Below are 20,176 nucleotides of genomic sequence, written 5' to 3' on the forward strand. Positions count from 1 at the left end.
CTAATTTCCAGATACAGTAGTATCAGGTGACCAAATCTTTGTGCTCTGCTTGACAGTGCTAAGATAGTGTCCAAATCTTGCTCTCAACAATCGTCCGTTCGTAATTTCATGTACACAAGCCTCAATCTGACGCCCCCAGGGGTCCTCACTCAGAAACGCACGGCTCTTCCCCTCTCTCTGAAATCCTCTTCAGAAGCCAAGAGAGGGGATCTGGCATTCCAGGCATACCCTCTGGTGTGCGAGCCGCTTGTTTGATTCTTAGCACCTTGGGGCGTGAAGGCGGGCTGAGTCGGAGTTAAATCCTCCTTCTCCAGGAATTCCATGGAATTCCACTTTTACAACTTCAGCTGTACATTTATTATGCAAGCAGTGCACAAGAATCTAATCCCCAGATCTCCAATCTGTACCAGTCTTTAAGTTTAACAAGATTGTAAGTTAATTTTTATTGTTTTCCAAAATGTATATCTGCACTCCAGTCATCAATTCATAAGATTCAACATTATATTCTGCATCATCATAGTCATTAATCCACATAATGAATGTATTCTTGTAGAAACATTCCTGGCATAAATCCTCCATTACAAAGTTCACTCTTAAATCAGTCAGAAATTGACAGCATCTCATACAATTATCTTGCCCAATAACAATCCAGTAATTAAATCTTCTTGTCAATAATTCTCCACCTGGGGCTCTCCTTAATTCCTATTTGAGCCTTAAAATATTTTTTTTTTCTTTTTTAATCAAATTGTGGTCCTTTGTATTTGTTCTTACTTTACTCAAAGTTACCTATCATATTAGGTTTCCATAATAAATCATGCATACATTTTCAGAACCAATAACCCACTTAAATGAAGTTCAAAAATAATAAATATAGAAAATAAAAACTTAAAAACATATGTATGTAACCCCCCTTTTTTATTTTAATTTATATTATTATTTTTATAATATCATATTCACTGTAATACAAAGACAGTTGTTTACCAGAATTTGCAAAAGGTTGTCACCGTTTCCTGACAAAACAGCAATGCAGGTAGAATCATTCTTAGAGTTATCCTTGGTATATCACTCAACTGTTCACCCTTCGTGGCACTCTGTTGAAATGCCATGTATTTCAGAAGTAAAGTCTCAGACCTTATGCACCAAAGGAGTGCTACGTTCGGTCAAGGTCTTTCGATGAATCCCTCTTTCAATGAGCACTTGTTTGTCCTCTTTATCTCTACTCCTACTAAGCCCAACCACCTGCAAGATAATATTAACGACTGTAGAATAACAGATTTTTAATAAACTTCTTATCAGTCCTCCAAGGCCCTTTAGTTCTCACAAAATCAAAATCCCCATGAAAGCTCCTACTAGTAAAATAACATACAGTATCAATTATCCATCGTCTGTATCCTGCATGTAATTTAGTATATTGTAGTCTAGCTACTGTCCAATACAATGGGTACGGGTTCATACATTTCCCTTTATCTTCTTTAGCATAATTCTCTCTATTATCCATATATATGGGCTTATACGAATAGACTTCTTAAGCCAACATCCCATTAATTCCTTAATTAATACCCAATCTTCTAAAATAACTATCTAAAGGCATATTTAAATAAGCCTTGTCTTCCTGTAAAGTAATAAACAGTCCATAAGCTTCTGTCAATGGTCAAAACCTTTTTGACATCTAGAATGCCACTGATATTAACTGACATTTTATAATTAGGTTTTGATATAGTCATAACATTATGGTATTCTGGGATTTCCTTAGAAATAGCCCAAAGTATTCTGCTATCCTTTACCTGAAATCTCATCCAAACTACAGGAAAAGGATAGTAAGCGCTTAGCCAGGTATTTTTATATTTAATATTTTAACTTTTATCTTTTATACTCATTACATCATGATAGTCTCTGTTTTTTTTTTTTTTTTTTTTTTTTGAGCTTTAATGCTTTTCACAGTAATGCTCTCCAAAATATTAGTTCCTGTATCACCAAATAACTAAAAATAAATAATACAAATTAACTGTATTATCATTTGATCCCTTTCAGTTACATTTTCAGTAAGCACATTTTCCCACAAGTTCTCAATCCTTTGGAATATACACTAATTCATTCAGTAGTTTCACCTAACCAATATTAATATATAATAATATATTAATATTAACCTATGTCAATATATAAACCAATTTATCCATGCAAATGGATCCCATAATTTTTTTGTAGTTTCATACATTGTATATTTATTGTCATTATAATATTTTTCACAGTTTCTTTGGAATGCACGTTTATTATCATAAAATCCATATTTTACACATTGGGTACCTCTATCTATCGGAAATGAGCGGAGTTTCGATAATCTGGGTTTCTTTATTTAGCATAATTATGTCTTCTATGTTGCCCATGTACCACCCTAGTATCTCCCTAGGTCCAATATAGAGTATTTGCTGCAGGCAGTGCCAAATCCAAATTTTCTTTATTTGTGTAATGTTACATGGGCTTGACCTTATTCTACATTTCACTAATGTATCTTACCCCACTGTATATGTTTTAATTATTTCCTCACATTGGCTACATCCTTCCAATGTTTTTAGCTCACATGACCCTGAAAAGAATTTAGTCACTATAGTACAGTGGGAAACTTCTTTAACAGTAATCTCCTCAACCACAATCACTTTTGTAGTGAAATCAATTATTGGCCAAATTCAGGTTAAAATCACAACCCCTGTTATACTAATAATACCGTCAAACAAGGTTGTGGTATACAGGCTTGTCGCCAGCGTTGTATTTTCCTGGCCCATTTCTCTCTCTCGTCTAAGTCTTGTAATTTCATCATTCCTGAGAGAAAAATAAAAATAATAACACAATAATTCAAACCACCCCCCTTCCGAACCTTTTGTCAATTTACTCACTACTTAATCGTGTGCCAATTCAATGTCAACTGCACATGCTAGAATTTGTGGTTCAGAAGTGGTGGTCATGTTTAAAACAACTTTTAACATTAGTTTAATTCAGACAAGACTGCTGTAACCCCTCCATAATTGGCTTCTTGCCCGGAGATAATACAGCAGCTTGCTGGCTGTTCTGTCTCCATAATGCAATAGGACACAGAACTCTGCTTCTTTGCACTATTAGTTGAAATTAGTTAAAATGGCAACGCACATTGCTATTTGAGTCATCAGATTCTCCTCGTCTCAAAAAATCAATTCTAGGTGCCATTATTCACTCACCTATATTACTTTATAATAGTGTTTTGGCAACGGTGCCTACAGACCAGATAATTCCAGTTCCCTTATCTGGCCGGCATGCTTTGACCTTCACGTCAAAGCAAGTTTTCAAGCACTCCAGCTCCGTTCCCAGACCTTTGGGGTCAACGGGAGCCATTTACTTTGAATGTCATCCATATTTCTCTTAATACGGTAAGACCATAGATAATCGACGCCTGATCCCAGCTGTTGTTGATAAGTCATGTTATCAACTTGCAATCTTGAACCTTCAATTTTGCCTTTACTAGAGAAATCAACAAAGGTCTTGTTACAAGACCAAACTTTATGTCTGCCATGTACCACCAATTTATGGTATTTAATGTCATCGAGACATACATCGCATTCAGTCACATATTCCCTGTCCACAAACAATCACAAACTGTTTATTTTACTCCAAGCCGCTGTGTCATTATTACTTCAACTTTAGGGAAACTAATTCTACATTTTTGGCAGAGAACACACAAAGCTGCTTTAATTTCTCCAGGAGTTTTGTAATCTTGATCTCTCTATATTTTTGGCATAGTTAGAGGTTTACTAATCTTTTTTGTATTTTTTTTTTTTTTTTTATTATTATTATTGCTTTTTAATTCCTCCCTGGATTTGGGGTTGCTTATCGCTAGTGCTTCCCACCACAGTTATTCTTCAAAACTACCACAAATAGCACACATACACCTATGCTATATAACATGTCAGTTTAACAGGTTTATGTAATCTACCTATCTGTCTGGCTTTTTCATGCTCAATATCCTTCGCTATATAATTATCAACGCATCTCGTCCTTAGATTAGTTTCAATTCTAATCACACCTCTCTGGTTATTAATCTCAACCAATTTAACAAGCTCATCCTAATCTCATTGATAATTTTCCTGCTTGAATTAAATTTTTTTGTCCTTGGTTTTTAACCAAAACCAAATTCCTCTTACTCCAGAGGCCATTATTTGCTAATTCCACATTGTTTATCAACTATTTAATTATTTTATCATTCTTAGTAATTAAATCTTTAAACGGTTTATTTTTATGTTTATTGTCTAACCTGATCCAGGTCTCCTACTCGGCAAAAGTCTTCTGGCTGGTCTTTTGACGTTTGATCTCTGTAAGATTAATATAAAACATTAAATCTTCCATATATTCATCCCATCTATCATGATTACAATTGGCCCGTTTCCAGCTTTTTAGAATCCCTATGTGTCTCTCAGCTATTGCCTTTGACTCTGGGCAATATCTTATAGATTTAATTAAACTTATATGTTTTTCAGTTACAAAGTCTTCAAACTGTTCTCCTATAAAATCTGTGCCGTTGTCACACCTAATTTTTTTCTGGCCGGCCCCAAGCTACCAGTAATTTATTGACATCTTTAATAATTGCATTTGCTTTTGTCTCTTTTAAAGGCTTTCCCAAAATTTGGCTCGTAAAGCCATCTACTACCATCAATAGATATTTATTACAATCTTTAGACCTCGGGATCAAAGGTCCAGCGATGTCCAAAGATTATTCCTGGTTAACTCTGTCTGGTATAATACCTCCAAAATCACTTCGTATTGTTTTATTATAGCCTTTATGCATGCACTGTTCACAATTTAATCTTACGTTTCTCTATTTCTGTCTCAAGTTAGAAATATGTATTTTATAATCTGTCAAAACTTTTCAAACTAAATTTACACTTGGGTGCATAATTTGGTCATGTATTTTCTGTATTACGTTTATTTCTGTTTATTTAATCACTACTATTCGTCTCATGCACGCTAATTTATCAACTTCATTATTTCCTTTGTCTGCCTAGGAATATCCTGGTTGATGTATCACTGTAACATCAAAATCACTTATTATTTTTTGTCTCTCTTGCCAAAATGTTGCGTGTTCAATTTGCTTACCTTTTGACTTGGTGTAACCTTTGTCATTCCAGATTTGCAAATTGTCAGTAATTCCTGTTGCAACAGCAATCCGTCAATATTATGGCCTGTAAATATCCAAGTTTTTCAGTGTTTTCAAAGCCTGGAACACTGCCATGAGCTCTGCGTACTGTCCTGTGCCTTGCACTACTCCCTCTTTTGAAGCTATGACCTTGTTGCTCTGTTTCAGAATCAAAAGCCCAGTGAGCTTCCTCGTCAGTGGCCGTTTTTGAGCCATCTGTGAAAACAACTGTATTTTTATAAAGCTCTAATTTCTTTTTCTGTCATTTTTTAAGTTCTTTTTGTCTGATTTTCATATCTGGATCTAGAAGCATACTTTCCCATCTCTGCCATCAGCTATTAAGCGCACGGTCATCCTTTACATTGTTTTGGAGAGATGAGCTAATACTGCTGTTTTCATGTTAACAAATATTATTTGGCCCCTTGCCAGGCCTTTCAACTCGGAATTATCGTTTTCTAAGTGCTGCCAGCTGCTTCTTCACACCAGTAAATTTAAGTTCTTGGATCTCCCAGCTTCCAGTCATAATTTTACCAGGTATGTTACTTTTCTTATCTCTTATCATCTTAGTTTCGTCTGTTTCCAAGTCAGCTTCTAAATTTTTCTCATCATTTCTTCCTTCCAGCTGTCCTGAGTTTAATATAGCTGTTTTAATTTCTATCAACGATTCTTAGTTTTTTTTTTTTTTTTTCATTTCAGTTGTCCACCTTTGATAGTCTCATAAATAAGTTTAGACATCTGGCTAAAGCGAGGGATTAAGTCTCTAACATAACCCAGTAACCCCATTGTTTGCTGGCTCTGTCTAACTGTTTTTGGGGTCTCAAGTTGATTTACTCTGACTGTCATTGACTAAGTAACCCCTCTGTTACCTGCTGAAATCCAAAATCCCCAAAATTCGACTATATCAGTCATTAATTGTCTCTTTTTTATATTTATTTTCCTGCCTCCGCAAGTCGTTTCAACAATTCTGTTACAAGGTCTCCATTTGACACAATTAATATGTTCTATATAAAGTTCAACGTCTAAATCTTTCAGCATTTCACACCTTAGCCTACCAATTGAAAAGTTATAGGTGAGTTTTAATAACCCATCAACAAACGTCGGTAAACATAATGTTTGTTGTTTACAGTAAAAGCAGTCTTTTCCTGACTTTCTTCAGCTAGAGGAATCGAGTATCCACTGGCAAAATAAATTTTAGAATAAAACTGTCCATCTCGTATTTTGTTCAACTGTATCTCACGCGTTAATTACATAACGTTTATCCGGTCTTGTTAAACGACTCAAAGTCTTAAAGTTTGTAAGAATTCTATATGTCCCGTCCGGTTTCCCCGCTAACTGGATCGGCGAGTTAGTAATCGCTCCTTTAACTTGTTTTATAACTCCCTGTTCTTCAAGCTCTTTTATGGTAAAAGTTAGTTCTGCCATTCCGTTTTTATTAATTGGGTATTGCCTTTGTGGTTTATGAATTCCACCCTCGATAACATGTGCAAACCTATCATCTACTTTGCCGCAGTTATTTTTGCTCCGTACATATGAAGTAGCTCTGACATTAACTGGTCCTTAGCCCATTGTTAACCTTTAATTTCATTTCTGATTCTTCTTAATTATTTCTCCTAATTAGCGGGTTTTAATCTTAAAACCTTTTTCAGATCTTTTGCCGCTAATAAATTTTCAGAACTTTCAATAGTAATTCCATATCGTTCGCCTGTTTTTCCCGTTTTAACTTGTCCGTCATTTGTTTGTACCTGTATCGTACTATTTATCTCTAAAGACTCAGTTGAGACAGACATTCATGCATGTGTCAATCAAATAGTACTCTGTTCCATGAATATTAATATATACATTTTCATTTTCTTCTTTAACTTTTGGGTCACACAGTCTCTGTTTCAACTGGCCAGCTAACCTTCATTCTGTATCAGAGTTGACTCGCTCCTTCTTAGTTTTACATGTTTCCTCGTCATTCAATTTAGAGCGTTTTTCCATCTTTTGATTTACCTTAGTCCTCCTAATCTTTTTTCCGTTTTGATTTTTATTCTTAAGGTCTTCAATTATATTAGTTCGTTCTGCGGGGGTCATATTTTCCCATTTTTCACTTCTGTGAAGTTTTCTCCCTCCCTGTGCATACAGGTTTCCTTTTTTTTTCTGTCTGAGACGTCTGTCTATTTCCAGTGAACTGGTTAACCTTCCTTGTTTCACCGTAATATCCTGCTTCATATTTATTTATGTATTTTATTATTATTATTATTTATTTTTAAATCTTTCTGGCCTTTGGAATTTATTGTTATTATAATTATTTTTAAACTGTAACCCTTAAGCTTGTTTATTTTGCGATGTAAATTTCCTCATGGTTTTAACGTTTTGTACCAAGATCATACTCAGCTAGTTTTTCTTCTGTTTTTCTCTAGTCGCATTATTCAGCAGGGTAACTAAATTACGCCTACATGCCTCAGCAACGGAACTTTGTCAGTATTAGGGATCTCCTGTTCTATAGAAAGCCAAATTTCTAATAAAGTTATATGCTCTTTTCCGGGCATTAATGAGGGTTTTTGTCCATTCTTTAATTTTATCGTCTATACCTGTCAAAGTCCTCAACTTATCCAAACCCTCTGAGGATATGAGTTGACCTGTACGTGTCTGCACTAACCTCGTAGCGGCATCTCGGCTCAGCTGCATATTCTCAGCCGCTTTCATTAGGCTATCTGTTCTGTAGCCTATATGCACTCTGGTCTTCGTGCGACTTCTTATTTCCTACCTGTTTTCTAACTGCTTCTGTTAATTGTAATTCCAGCAATTTCGCATGTACACTATTCTGGTTTTCTTCAGTTTCTTGTGGAGTTACTGTACAACTTCAATTGTCTGTAAGAAGTTGTAAATCCAGGAGTTGCTCGCCGATCCTGACTGTTTGTCCTTGCTTTGCGACCTGACTATCACTACCCTAATTAATTCTGTCCTTCAGTCCTATTACTGCCGCCCATTTTAATATTTCTATTACTTTTTCCAGATTTTTATTTCTGATTGAACTAGGCTTTTTCCAGTTCTTGAACTATTTTTCTATTAATTGGTTTGTCACGTTGTTATTCCATCTGGCCTCTTCTTTTATTCCGCAGTCTAGATTCTTTGTAAATATATTCTGTTTCTCTACTTTCACTTCTCTTCAAAATTATCTTCAAAATATAGTGAGGAATCTGACCTGTCTGAGTCGTATACAACTCCGACACCTCGGATTCATCTTCAGACTCTGCCTGACGCTGTTGCTGTTGTTTTTTTCTGTCCCCTGCAGGACCATTCCCGACGGCTGAGAGAATCCTGGCTGGTTGTTGTCCTCCCTTTTCTCAATAATTTTTCCAAGTTCATCCTGATTTATGTTAGTCAATAATACATTTATGGTCAATTGACCTTCCTGTGACATATCTGTAATTCCCAATAATATGCCTTCTAATACTGAATTAACCGGGTGTTTAAATTGTCCTGTTTCCATTAAAGTCATATGTATTTAATTTCTTGTCTGTGTAGTGTTTCTTTTATTACTGCTGTTGTTGTTAATATCCTGGCCTCTAACCAGGAACGTTCTGCACTACAGAATTCATCTCTGTAATCAGTCATTACTGTATGTGCTACATAATTCCGCTGCGGACGCCCAGAGGTTATTCTCACTGTCGCTGTGTGTTGCGTTCCGAGCTATAGGCTCTCATACTTACAATCTCCTGTAATGCCTGTTTACCTAATTTATTGAAAATTGACCCAGCTATTCCAGAGCCAGTTAATATTTGTTTATTTCCATTTAGTATTACAACGCCCTCTTCAATTCTTTCGATTAAACTGTCTCTAATAAGTAGTCTTATTCTGCCTATTTGTAGCTCGTATCATTCTGGTATTAGGGTGTTTCTATGAGCAATGATAATAACACTATTTTGTTCCTCATCTTCAATTATTGGTATCGTCAATCGGATTTCTTCCGCTTGTTCGAAATTGTTAATACCGATTTGGTATCTTTTAACTCTTAACATGTCTGTCAAGTGTCCTTTTTCTCTTTTTAACGCGTTACCGCACATGTCATAAAGTTCTATTATGCCTTCATCTTTTTTGCTAATAGTTTTGATTATATTGTTTTCCTCTGGAGTTTTGCACTGCAATTGTATTGTACAGCTTTCATTTTTTGCTAGTTCTTGCATCCATCGCAATACTGCTAGACCCACTACACTTTCTGTGAAGTTTCCTAACTGCAGCCCCTCCTTGGTGGGAAGCCAAAGTAGTAATTCTCCTGGGTCCATTACCTGGACGGATGTCTCTGCCTGTAAGGCTAGTTTCTGCCATCCTAATACATGAGAATCGCCTCATGTATATTCTTGAATAAAGATATTGCTGGATTTTTCTTTAGCTTTTGCTGCCATAGCTTAGCCTCTTTAATATGACTCTACTTAGCAGTTTCTTTCGCCTTGTTATAGGCCTGTTACTGTTATCTTCACTCTTTATTTCTTATGTGCACATTTAACCCTTTCTGGGCTGCCCTTTCTGGGCTATTTAACATTAAGCTTCTACCCTTTCTGGGCTATTTAACAGTAAGCTTCTACCCTTTCTGGGCTGTATTCATAACAGTAAGCTTCTACCCTTTCTGGGCTATTTAACAGTAAGCTTCTACCCTTTCTGGGCTATTTAACAGTAAGCTTCTACCCTTTCTGGGCTATTTAACAGTAAGCTTCTACCCTTTCTGGGCTATTTAACAGTAAGCTTCTACCCTTTCTGGGCTGTATTCATAACAGTAAGCTTTTACCCTTTCTGGGCTGTATTCATAACAGTAAGCTTCTACCCTTTCTGGGCTGTATTCGCAAATACTGGTCCACCCTTTCTGGGTGTTTCGTCTATTTCCACCCTTTCTGGGCTTTTTCACTGCTTAGTCGTCTTTTATGTAGTAATTTATAATAGTAAACTATGCTTACTCTATTAGCCAAGCGCTCAATTGTCTAATTCTGGCCAGTAATTAGACAATTAAAGCACGTTGGGCGCCATGTTTTATGGTGTCTCCTTTATCTATACACCTTTTACCTATTTCTTTATTATTCTCAGGTAGGTAAGGAAAGTCGACCCTGGACAAAACTTTAAGCATTTCAAAAATACTTACATCTTGCTCAGTAGACTTCCCTGTGGTCAGTTCTTGCTTACGGCTCTTAAATTACTACTCTTGCAGACCATAACTTGTCAATAATAAAATACAAGTTTTATTAAAATTAACAAAAGTTATATCAAAGTACAATAGTAAAGTTACAAAATCAAGGTATAATCAGCTGGTATCAGGCGTCGAGGGATACTGTGCTTGTTCAGTATCCGTCGGTCGAGTCTCTCTCTCAGTCTTTTATACCCAGACGTCGAACGCTGGTTCTTCTGATGTCATCACCTGGAGTGCTGCCAACTCCTCTGCCGAGGCTTTCAGTTGTTTACGTCGCATTGCTTTAGCCCTTTTCCTATTCTTTTTCCTCTTAACCGTCGGTGAAATACACCTTAAATACTATATTGTCCATTTATCATAAAAACTATTTCTAATACATAAGTGTTTCTACTCTAAATCAGTAACTACATACATTTCATGCAAGTAAGCAGTTTTCTTAATGTTAGTGTAGTTACGCAATACATTTTCCATATAGCATTAATCACAGGGTTACATCTTTGTACTTAAGCAAAAGCATTATTACTACTTAGGTTACAGTACATCTGTATAGCATAATATAACTTTATAGCAAATTAAGCATTAATCAAGACAGTACAATTGCAAAATCATCATCTCCATTAACACTATTAAAAGTTTAACAAAAATGACATGTTTAGGGCACTATGAAATGTTTTATTTTATTTTTCCCACCATATGTTTTATTGTAAAAAAAAAATTTTTGTTTTAGCATGTCTGTTTATTTTAATTCTTTTAATTTCAGTTCACTAATCTTAACTAATGTGAACTAATAGAAAGTGTCACCACAATTTTAATAACATTTTACACATGTATTCTAGATGCAAGGAAATGTTATTACATTTGACTTTATGGTTGCACCACATGACATTTCTGCAGTCATTAAATTGAAACTTTTCAGTAAACTTTGGTATAACTGTTTTCTAAAATTATACAAAACAAACATGAATACAGAGAGTTACATGACTTGGCAGTTGGTTGACTGTTGTGTGTGTGTGTGTGTTTGCACAGAGAAACCGGTGAACGCAGACCAGCAGGAGCGGACTCTTCTGAAGGGTGTGTTCAGCGTCAGGAAGGGAAAGACGCAGCTCCATAAATGGGCCGAGCGGCAGGTCATCCTGTGCGGGACGAGTCTCATCGTTGCCTCTGTCAAGGACAGCCTGACCGGCAAGATGCACATCCTCCCCCTGGTCGGTGGGAAGGTAGGTGTCCGTCCACACACACACACACACACCCAGGGCTCTGAGAACAGATAACAGAGAGCAGATGCATCAACACAGCTGTGAGTGAATGAGGATGAGGAGGGAAGGGAGGGAGACACACAACAATCAGACCTTTCTCTCCAGTGTGTGTTAAAGGATCATTCTGGGTCGTTTTCCATTTTGTCATGCTGTTGATTACCACACACAATACTTTCAGCTCCATATCATTTCAGCTTCAATCTAGATTAATACACTTCAAGTGGACGTCTAGCAGTTGTGATGGAGAAAGGAAATGCACTTGCATATAAGCTAAAAAAAAAAGCACTATACTACATTTCATTTTAATTGCAATTAACATGAAATCAAGTTTCAAAGCATGTTACATTCAGTTCACACTTAAAGGAATAGAAATGTACATTACTCAACCAGAGTCAATGGAAGCTAGAGATTACAGTTTATGAAGTTTTAAATAAGGATATTTTTCATACACACATGCATCGCTAAAGAAGGCCTTTATTAAGCTCATGGAGCCATGTGGAGCACTTTTTATGATATATGGATGCATTATTTTGTGGCTTCAAAACCTCAACCACCATTCATTGCCATTATAAAGCTTGGAAAAGCCAGTATATTTATTTATTTAATTTTTTTGTATAATCAATCATGGGGTAATTCCCATTTTTGGTTGAACTATCCTTTTAAGACGTTTTTAACTTGCTTCAAGCCTTTATCCATAATATTGCTTTCTCCAGTGAAAAGGTCATCTGGTCTGAATCCAGAGAGAAATATGCACAGAAGCACGGTTTATGAAGCCAAAACAGTTCTAAACAAAATACATTATATGGACAAAAGTATTGGCACACCCCCTTCTAATGAACTGATTTGACTACTTGAGTAATTTCCATAAGTGCAGATCTTAATGTTAAAGCATATAACGATATTCTAGGGAATTTTACGGCAACAGTTTGGACAGGACACTTTTCTATTCCAACATGACAATGACTCTGTGTATAAAGCAAGGTTCAAAAAGAAATGATTGATTCAGTCAGTGTGGAAGAACCTCTGGTGTGACTTTAATTGAAGACCAAACACCAATGCACGTACTGGACAAAAATATTGTGAAACCCACAGACACCGTGGCAACAAACATGGAATCATAATTCATGCATTCAGAAATTGTATTTCTGGCTGTGTTGCAACAGTTTTGGAAGTGTCTAAAAAGACTGTACCCATGTGCACAAGTCATTGGTGTCCCAAAATTTTTCTCCGTTCATAGAGTATGTGTGTGGATTTTAATTTGAGAGGACAACAGAGGACGGACTTTTTCATTGGAAGTGGACTCAAAAACAGTCATAAGGGCAAAAATCCTTTGTTAGGATCGGACAATATTTGGCCGAGATGCAACTATTTGAATATCTGGAATTCTAAGGGTGTAAAAATTTAAGAAAATCGCCTTAAAAGTTTTCCAAATGAAGTCAAGTGCAATGCATATTACCAATCAAAAATTAAGTTTTATTATAATTACATTAGTACATTTACAAAATATCTTCATTGAACATGATCTTTATTTAATATCCTAATGATTTTTGGTATAAAAGGAAAATCAATAACTTTGACCCTTGTAATGTATCGTTGGCTGTTGCTACATATATACCCCAGCGACTTAAGACTGGATTTGTGCTCCCGGGTCACATTTTATCAATGGTTTGAAGTTAAAATTACAACATCTTGATGGATTTGTTTCTTCCAAACACTCAGCTTTTCACTTCACAAGAAGTTAACTGATGGATGGAGTCACTTTAAAGCGTATGATTTGCTTAATATCTGAGTCAACAAATAGAAGGAGATTGAAGAAGAGCTAAAAGGTTTTTCAAAGCATGTAGTGTCTCCAGGTGAAACCTTGCTTTCTGGTCTCAGGTGGAGGAGGTGAAGCGGAGGCAGCACTGTCTGATGTTCAGCTCCGCCGGACCGCAGGCTCAGACCTACTACGTTAACTTTGACACGCTGGCAGACTACCAGCGCTGGCATCGGCAGGCTTCTAAAGTGAGTGAATGTGCTTTATCTAATCTAGACATGCATTAAAATTTCATTAGCAGACCCACAGTGATTCAACAGGTGATCTGTGTTTTCTCTTCTTTCATTTTTGCAATAAAAACCCCTTCACAAACTGTACGTGTTTGTATTTTCCATCCCCGGCGCCTGCAATGAAAAGCTTCGCTGAAACAGCTGTCTGTGTTTTGGACACGCACATTTATTGTCCTGAACTTGTATGTTTGCTTTTTTGTTTCTCTGTTGGTCCTCATTTGTCTTAATCACCTAATTAATCTCTCTGGAGTCTAATGAGGTCTGACCATCTCTGAATAATGCAGAACATGTTCTGGACAGTTGTGTGCGAGGGTGATCCTGCGCTAAAGGGCTGTTTGAGGTGGCATGATAGATGAGAAAGAAAGTGTGTGTGTGTGTGTGTGTGTGTGTGTGTGTTTGATGTGTCTAATGTGCGTCGCCACAGCCGTTGTGCTGTGAGGTCTGATTGACTTCAGAATAAAAGAGCCTTTCAGTTCAGTTCAAGTCATTGTTGACTAAATATTGCTGAAATAAAACCTAAATACTGCATGAAAAACCTAAACCTAAAACCTAGGTTTGAGTTGAGTTTAAGCTCAAGCTAAAATAATAAAATAAAGGCAAATAAAATATATTTTTTATAAATACACAAATATAGTAAACACATAACAAAATTGATAAACCCGACAATATAAAAATAAAATCTAAATCAAAACATAATTTATAAAAAAGAATACCATATAAATAATGAAATAAAAGTGGGACACGTCAGACAGGCAATTATTATTGTTTGTTTATTTAATATTGTATCGTACAAAAGTTATGATTTAGTAAATCTTAATTAAACATGAATAACAAAAGTGTTTTTATTACTATTATTATTTACAAATATTACGCATTTTTAGAGTTTGCTTATGGTAATATTAGTAATATTTTATAAAATAATATAACATAAATTTTCAACCTGTTGTAATATTTTTAAGTAAAGTTGCTTTCCCTGTAACCCTTTTTTATGAATAATAACAGAAATGAATAAAGATTATCTGTATCATATTAGACTTTATTTCATTATAATCCTAAGGCATTTTGACTGAAAAATGATGTCACCGCTGAGATCCTCAGCAACTCTCAAAGCAATGTTTTTTGCAGCTTAACAATTAGGGCTGTCACTTTTGAGAGAAATCCGATTCGAAAATAAAAAACAAACGGTCTAATCATAGACTGTAAAAAATGTGCTACACATGGCATTTTAAAAACTGGATATTTTATTTATAGTTCGATTACGGATATTTCACATCATGTTTGAATGCATATTCGAATATCGAATAAAAAGTGGCAACCCTATTAACAATCTGATTAGATGGGAGCACATTTTAATAAAGCTGATATTTCTTGGTGAAAAAAAATATTGTAATTCTTATTAAAACCTGACATGAAATAACAGTAAAAAAATGGTTTATTGAACTGATGGACTAACTAATTAAATAAATGCGTCTTTGCCATAACATTGGTTGTCTTTTACCATTGGTCCAAGCAATAAAGCATTCAAGCCAAGGCCTTGCAGTAAACTGATTTTCCCATGGTTAGGCTTAGCTTCATGCTTAGCCTTTTTTTTTATATATATTAGCCCTGATCGAAGCATAAGGGTGTGTAAAGAGCGGGACGTTGATGAGCTGTGTGTTTCGTAGGTGGTGTCTCAGACCATCAGTCTGGTGGATTTGTCCTGCTACAGTCTGGAGGACGTGCCTGAGTATCTCTTCTACTGCCAGGATGTCACACACCTCAACCTACGACACAACTTTATGAGTCTGGACGGCCCTGGAGGACTCATCAACTTCAGCAGGTGAATTCAGCATTAGATACGAACTTTATGCTTACTATATTACTGTTCAGTGATGGTTTGTCTGCTGTATGTAAATTGTGGATGGAAAGAGCTAATGTTTTCCTGGTTGGTGCACTTTAGAAAAACCTTTCTTGAATGCTCTTTGCATAATCACGGACTTGTGCATCAAATTAGGCAGTAGTTTCTCGCTGTGCTGCTGTACACACAGACTCGATGTAAATGGTAGAAGAGCTGTTTATTCTGTACATGCACTTACTGTATGTCAATGACAGCCGCTTCTGATCAAACACAAGCAATAAGAGCATCACTAAATGGGAGCTTACAGAAGAGATGATGTATCGCATGTTAATCATCAACTATGATTAGAGTTGTTTAAAATGGTTTGGTTATCATTAGATGACGATGCAGCAGGCCATATGTATTTCTCAATGCAAAATAAATTTCTAGGTCATGTTTCACACCAAAATCAACAAAATTGTACAAGAAGCCTAAATTGTCCCTAATTAAATCTTATAGATATATAAGATATCTATCTATATATATATATATATATATATATATATATATATATATATATATATATATATATATATATATATATATATATATATATATATATATATATATATATATTGTGGTGGGGTGAAGAAGAACACGACACGAGGATGCAGTTAAGTTTCCCGAAGGGTGGATTTTATTAAAAGGGCGTGGTGTGCGGTGGTTTGGTTCTCGGTGCTTGGCTTCCTCTTTGATTGGTGAGCTGGTGCGGTGTGGGTCCGTGCTCTCCCGTGTGCAGCGGGGCTGGTGGTCACACACTGCTCCCTGCAGAAACAATAGAACAAGGGGGTTAGTCGAGTCTTGTGGAGACATCCCTTACCTCTTGGTTCGTTTGCTGGGTCTATGTAACTAGAGCTTGATGGGGCGCAGGTGTGGCAGCTCAGCCCGTGACAAGCAGGTGCAGGTGTGACTCGCGCCCCCCCCCCAAGCATATTCCTGTTCCTGTGGAGAAGCGGAGAGATTGGGGGAGGGCGGGGAGTTGACCCTGACAGATCTGCAAAAGCTGCCCATATCTGGGAGAGTCCGTCGGCGTTTACGTTGGCCATCCCCGCTCTGTTTTGCACGGAAGCTGAAGTCCTTGAGTGCGAGGAACCACTGCATCACCATGGCATTTTCTCTCCTTGGCCCGGGCCATCCACTGCAGGGGGGCGTGGTCAGTTATGAGGGTGAAGTGGCGGCCGAGGAGGTAATACCTGAGCTCCAGGACTGCCCACTTGACGGCCAATGCTTCCTTCTCCACCGTGGCATACCGTTGCCCTGCGGGGGTCAGCTTATGTAGATCACCGGGTGTTCCTCACCGGTGTGGCCCTGCAATAGGACGGCTCCCAAACCGATGTCGGATGCGTCCGTCTGCAGCAGGAAGGGGCGGTTGAAGTCGGGGGCTCAGAGCACTGGCTTCGTCGTAAGGGCTGACTTTATCCGTTGGAATGCCGCCTCCGGGGGTCCATGGGATCTTCTCTGGCTGCCCCTTCCTGGTCAGGTCTGTCAGGGGAGAAGCTAAGGAGGAGAAGTTGTGGATGAAGCAGCAGTAGTACCCCACCAACTCCAAAAAGGCCCGTACCCGAGTTTTGGATGTAGGCCCCGGTGCGGAGAGGATAGCTGCCACCTTCTTCTCTTACGGTCTTATGAGGCCGCGACAGTTCCAACAGCACCCTCCGCAGCCGCTCCAGATGGTCCTCCCAAGTCTCCAAGTGAATGACAACATCATCAAGGTAGGCTGCCGCGTATGCTTGGTGCGGCCGTAGGAGGTTGACCATCTATGGTGGAGATGAACCGGGCCCTTCCAAAACGGTCCAACAACTTGTTGACATGGGACTTCGTTAAGGTGGCAGAAGTCGTTTCAGAAGTGGAGGGTGCCATCAGGCTTTGAAACCATGATGGGGTTGGAACTGCACACAGGTGATGGCGCTGGACCTCGGGCTGTGTGATGGTTCAATTACCCCTAACCTCAGCATCTCCTGTACCTCTTCCTCGATGGCGTGTCGCTGAGCCTCCGGGGCACGGTAGGGCCGCTGCCTGACAACGTTTTCCGGTGGTGTGCGGACGTCGTGCTCCAAGACGTAGGACCACCCAGGCTGGGGGGAGAACACATCAGGAAACTGACTGACCAAGTGTTGCAGCTCCGACTTCTGGGCGGCCGAGAATTGAGAATCCATATCAACAACCATGGGAGTCGAGTTGGTGCATGACTCGGTCGATCCGCTCCCGCATCTTGCGCACATGTTCCGAAGAGCACATGGGGTAACATCTTGTCCCAGTTCCGCTTATCTTTGGCCGCCACTTGGCGCAACATCTGTTTTAGGGTCTGGTTAAACCATTTGAAGAGCCCGTCGGTCTGGGGCTGGTACACTGTGGTGAGGAGCTGTTGGACCTTCAAGAGCTTGCAGAGGTCTGCCATCATCCGGGACATGAATGGGGTGCCCTGGTCAGTCAGAATCTGGGATGGGATGCTCTCCCAGATATGGGAGCTCTCTTCCTTCTGCAACTCTCACTTGGTCCTAACAGTGTTTAAAACGGTCGTCCTCGTGCTGCTCTTTGGAAAAAAAAAACCCCCTCCCAGTCACCTGCTGGTAGAGATCAAAGTAGAGGTTATGAGAGAGAGGGGGTCACTCACCATCCTTGGGGCTGTCCGAGGCCAGCAACATGAGACGCCGTCGGGACTTCTTGATGGACTTCCGGGTTGGGCGGTTCCCAGCGGGGCTGACAGGCTGAATCACTGCGGGAGTAAGCGGTCGAACCCTGGCCAGTCCCTACCAAGGAGGACCAGTACTGGCAGATCCTTGACTAGCCGCTTGACCCCGGGCCGGCTGCCGCGGGTCGAAGGTCCACTCGTTGAAAAGTTGGGCAGCACTGATTGGTGATAGCCCCATCCGGCCCAGGATCTCCTTCCTTAATTCCTTGTAAGGAAGCGTTTTGTTCCGGGGAAAGCATGAAGCACACCCATTGTGCCTCTCCACGATTCTTGCCTACACCTCTCCACTCCTCCTCGAAAGCCAAATGATAACATTACAAAATTAAAATTGTTCAAATGAAATCTAGAAATATTGCAACTAACTGAAGTAAAATGAGTTTAAGTGCTAAATCTGCTAAAAATAAACATGAAATAAAAATAAAGCACAAAAACTGACAAAAGCACAACAATATTACGAAAACTAAAAGGAGAACTGAAAATATACAAATAAAACATCATTGCCATTAATTCCAGATTAAGCATCTCATTGTATTTGTTTTGATTTTGGAGTGAAGCATAACCCTTACATTTTTGTCTCATGAAAGAAGCTTCTCTGTCATATTACTACTCGAGAAAACCTTCAGAAAGCTTTGCTCCTTAACTTCTCCTTTCTGGTCTTCTCTCTCTCTCTCTCTCTCTCTCTCTCTCTCTTTGTCTCTCTCTCTCTCTGTGTCTCTCTCTCTCTGCTTGTCTCAGCTGTGTTATATATTTAGTAACTGTGTGCGGTGGGCGGTGCAGGATGCGTAGGCTGATGGTGTGTGTGTGTGAGAGAGTGAGAAAGACGAGAGCTCAGCATATGCTCTGAGTCAAGCTGCCACCTCCACGGCTGTGTCATGCCTTTCCTCCCATCCACATGATTCGCTGCAGTCTCTCGTCTTCATGTTTGATGCTCTAGTGGTTTTTGTGGTGTTAGGCGGTTGCTCTGGGCTGGATGAGTGCTCTTTGGCAGTCATTCGTCCATGAAGAGCCCTGTCTGACAGCGTCATTTGCCTGTGGTAACAAGGACACAAAGGCCTTTGAGCCAGTTACCGGAAACAGGAGTGTGGGAAATCAGGAGAGACCGGGACAGGGGCAGACTTGCGATGAAGTCACTGGGCCTGAAACAAGAGACTTTTGGAGTAATAGTCATTTATACTGCAAGTGCTTATTTTATTAGTGCTCGTTCCTAAGCCATCACTGTTTCTGTTGCTCATATTTATAGATTTGAGCAAAGCCATAACCCTCAGCACAGCTCGTCCTACGCTGTGTGTGCAAAAGACATGAATGAGATTTCAAAACAAGCCGCTTGTTGAGGAGAGCGGTGTTGCTACTTCTCTCAGTAAAGAAATATATGAATCATGTTATTCAGCAAGGACAATTTTATTGATCAAAAGTAAGACATAATGTTGCAAAAGATTTTGATTTCAAAAATGCAAAAATAATCCTAATATATCCTTATATATATTAGACTTAAATGAAAAATCATAATAATATTACTTAAACTAAAAAAATTATATCTTAAAAGAGAAATGATGATAAAAATAAGTAAAATAACAATTGTCCGACATTTAGAGGTCAGTAGCATTTTTTTTTTTTTTTGGCAAATGAGGATTTATTTATTTTTGCATTCTATTTATTTCATAATTTAATTTGATTTGCAAACATAAATTTGTTTCATACAAAGGTAAAAAGTACATTTCTAGATATTGCTGTTAAATCCAAACAATCTTTGTTGAAAGGAGTTTTTTCCCGTTTTATATATGCTCTCTCTGATGAATAGAAAGTTCAAAATAAACTGTTTTTTATTTATTATCTTTTGTAACATTTATAAATGACTTTAAAGTCACCTTTCATCAATTTAATGCATCGTTGCTGAATAAAAGTATTCATTTCTTTTAAAAACACACACACACACACACACACGTATCCCAACTCGAATGTTACTTTTGGACTTGTAATAATGGAGAGG

General features: G+C 38.2%; 1 protein-coding gene and 1 long non-coding RNA gene across 2 annotated transcripts in view; one reads left to right on the forward strand and one right to left on the reverse strand.

The window, feature by feature from the left end:
• Positions 1-20,176, forward strand: part of LOC113106442 (PH domain leucine-rich repeat-containing protein phosphatase 2) — a 72,796-nt gene that overhangs the window by 26,895 nt on the left and 25,725 nt on the right. Inside the window, exons 4-6 of the mRNA XM_026268364.1 lie at positions 11,346-11,536; positions 13,454-13,579; positions 15,286-15,440. Of these exons, the coding sequence (XP_026124149.1) occupies positions 11,346-11,536; positions 13,454-13,579; positions 15,286-15,440 (472 nt within the window). The remainder of the gene's footprint in view (positions 1-11,345; positions 11,537-13,453; positions 13,580-15,285; positions 15,441-20,176) is intronic.
• LOC113106444 (uncharacterized) lies at positions 16,107-18,933 on the reverse strand. The gene is made up of 2 exons (XR_003292483.1): positions 18,112-18,933; positions 16,107-16,262 (listed from the first exon to the last, which is right to left on the reverse strand). It is a non-coding gene; the product is annotated as an uncharacterized LOC113106444 (long non-coding RNA).

The sequence above is a fragment of the Carassius auratus genome, chromosome 7 (assembly GCF_003368295.1).
Source record: "Carassius auratus strain Wakin chromosome 7, ASM336829v1, whole genome shotgun sequence".
Lineage (NCBI taxonomy): Eukaryota > Metazoa > Chordata > Actinopteri > Cypriniformes > Cyprinidae > Carassius > Carassius auratus.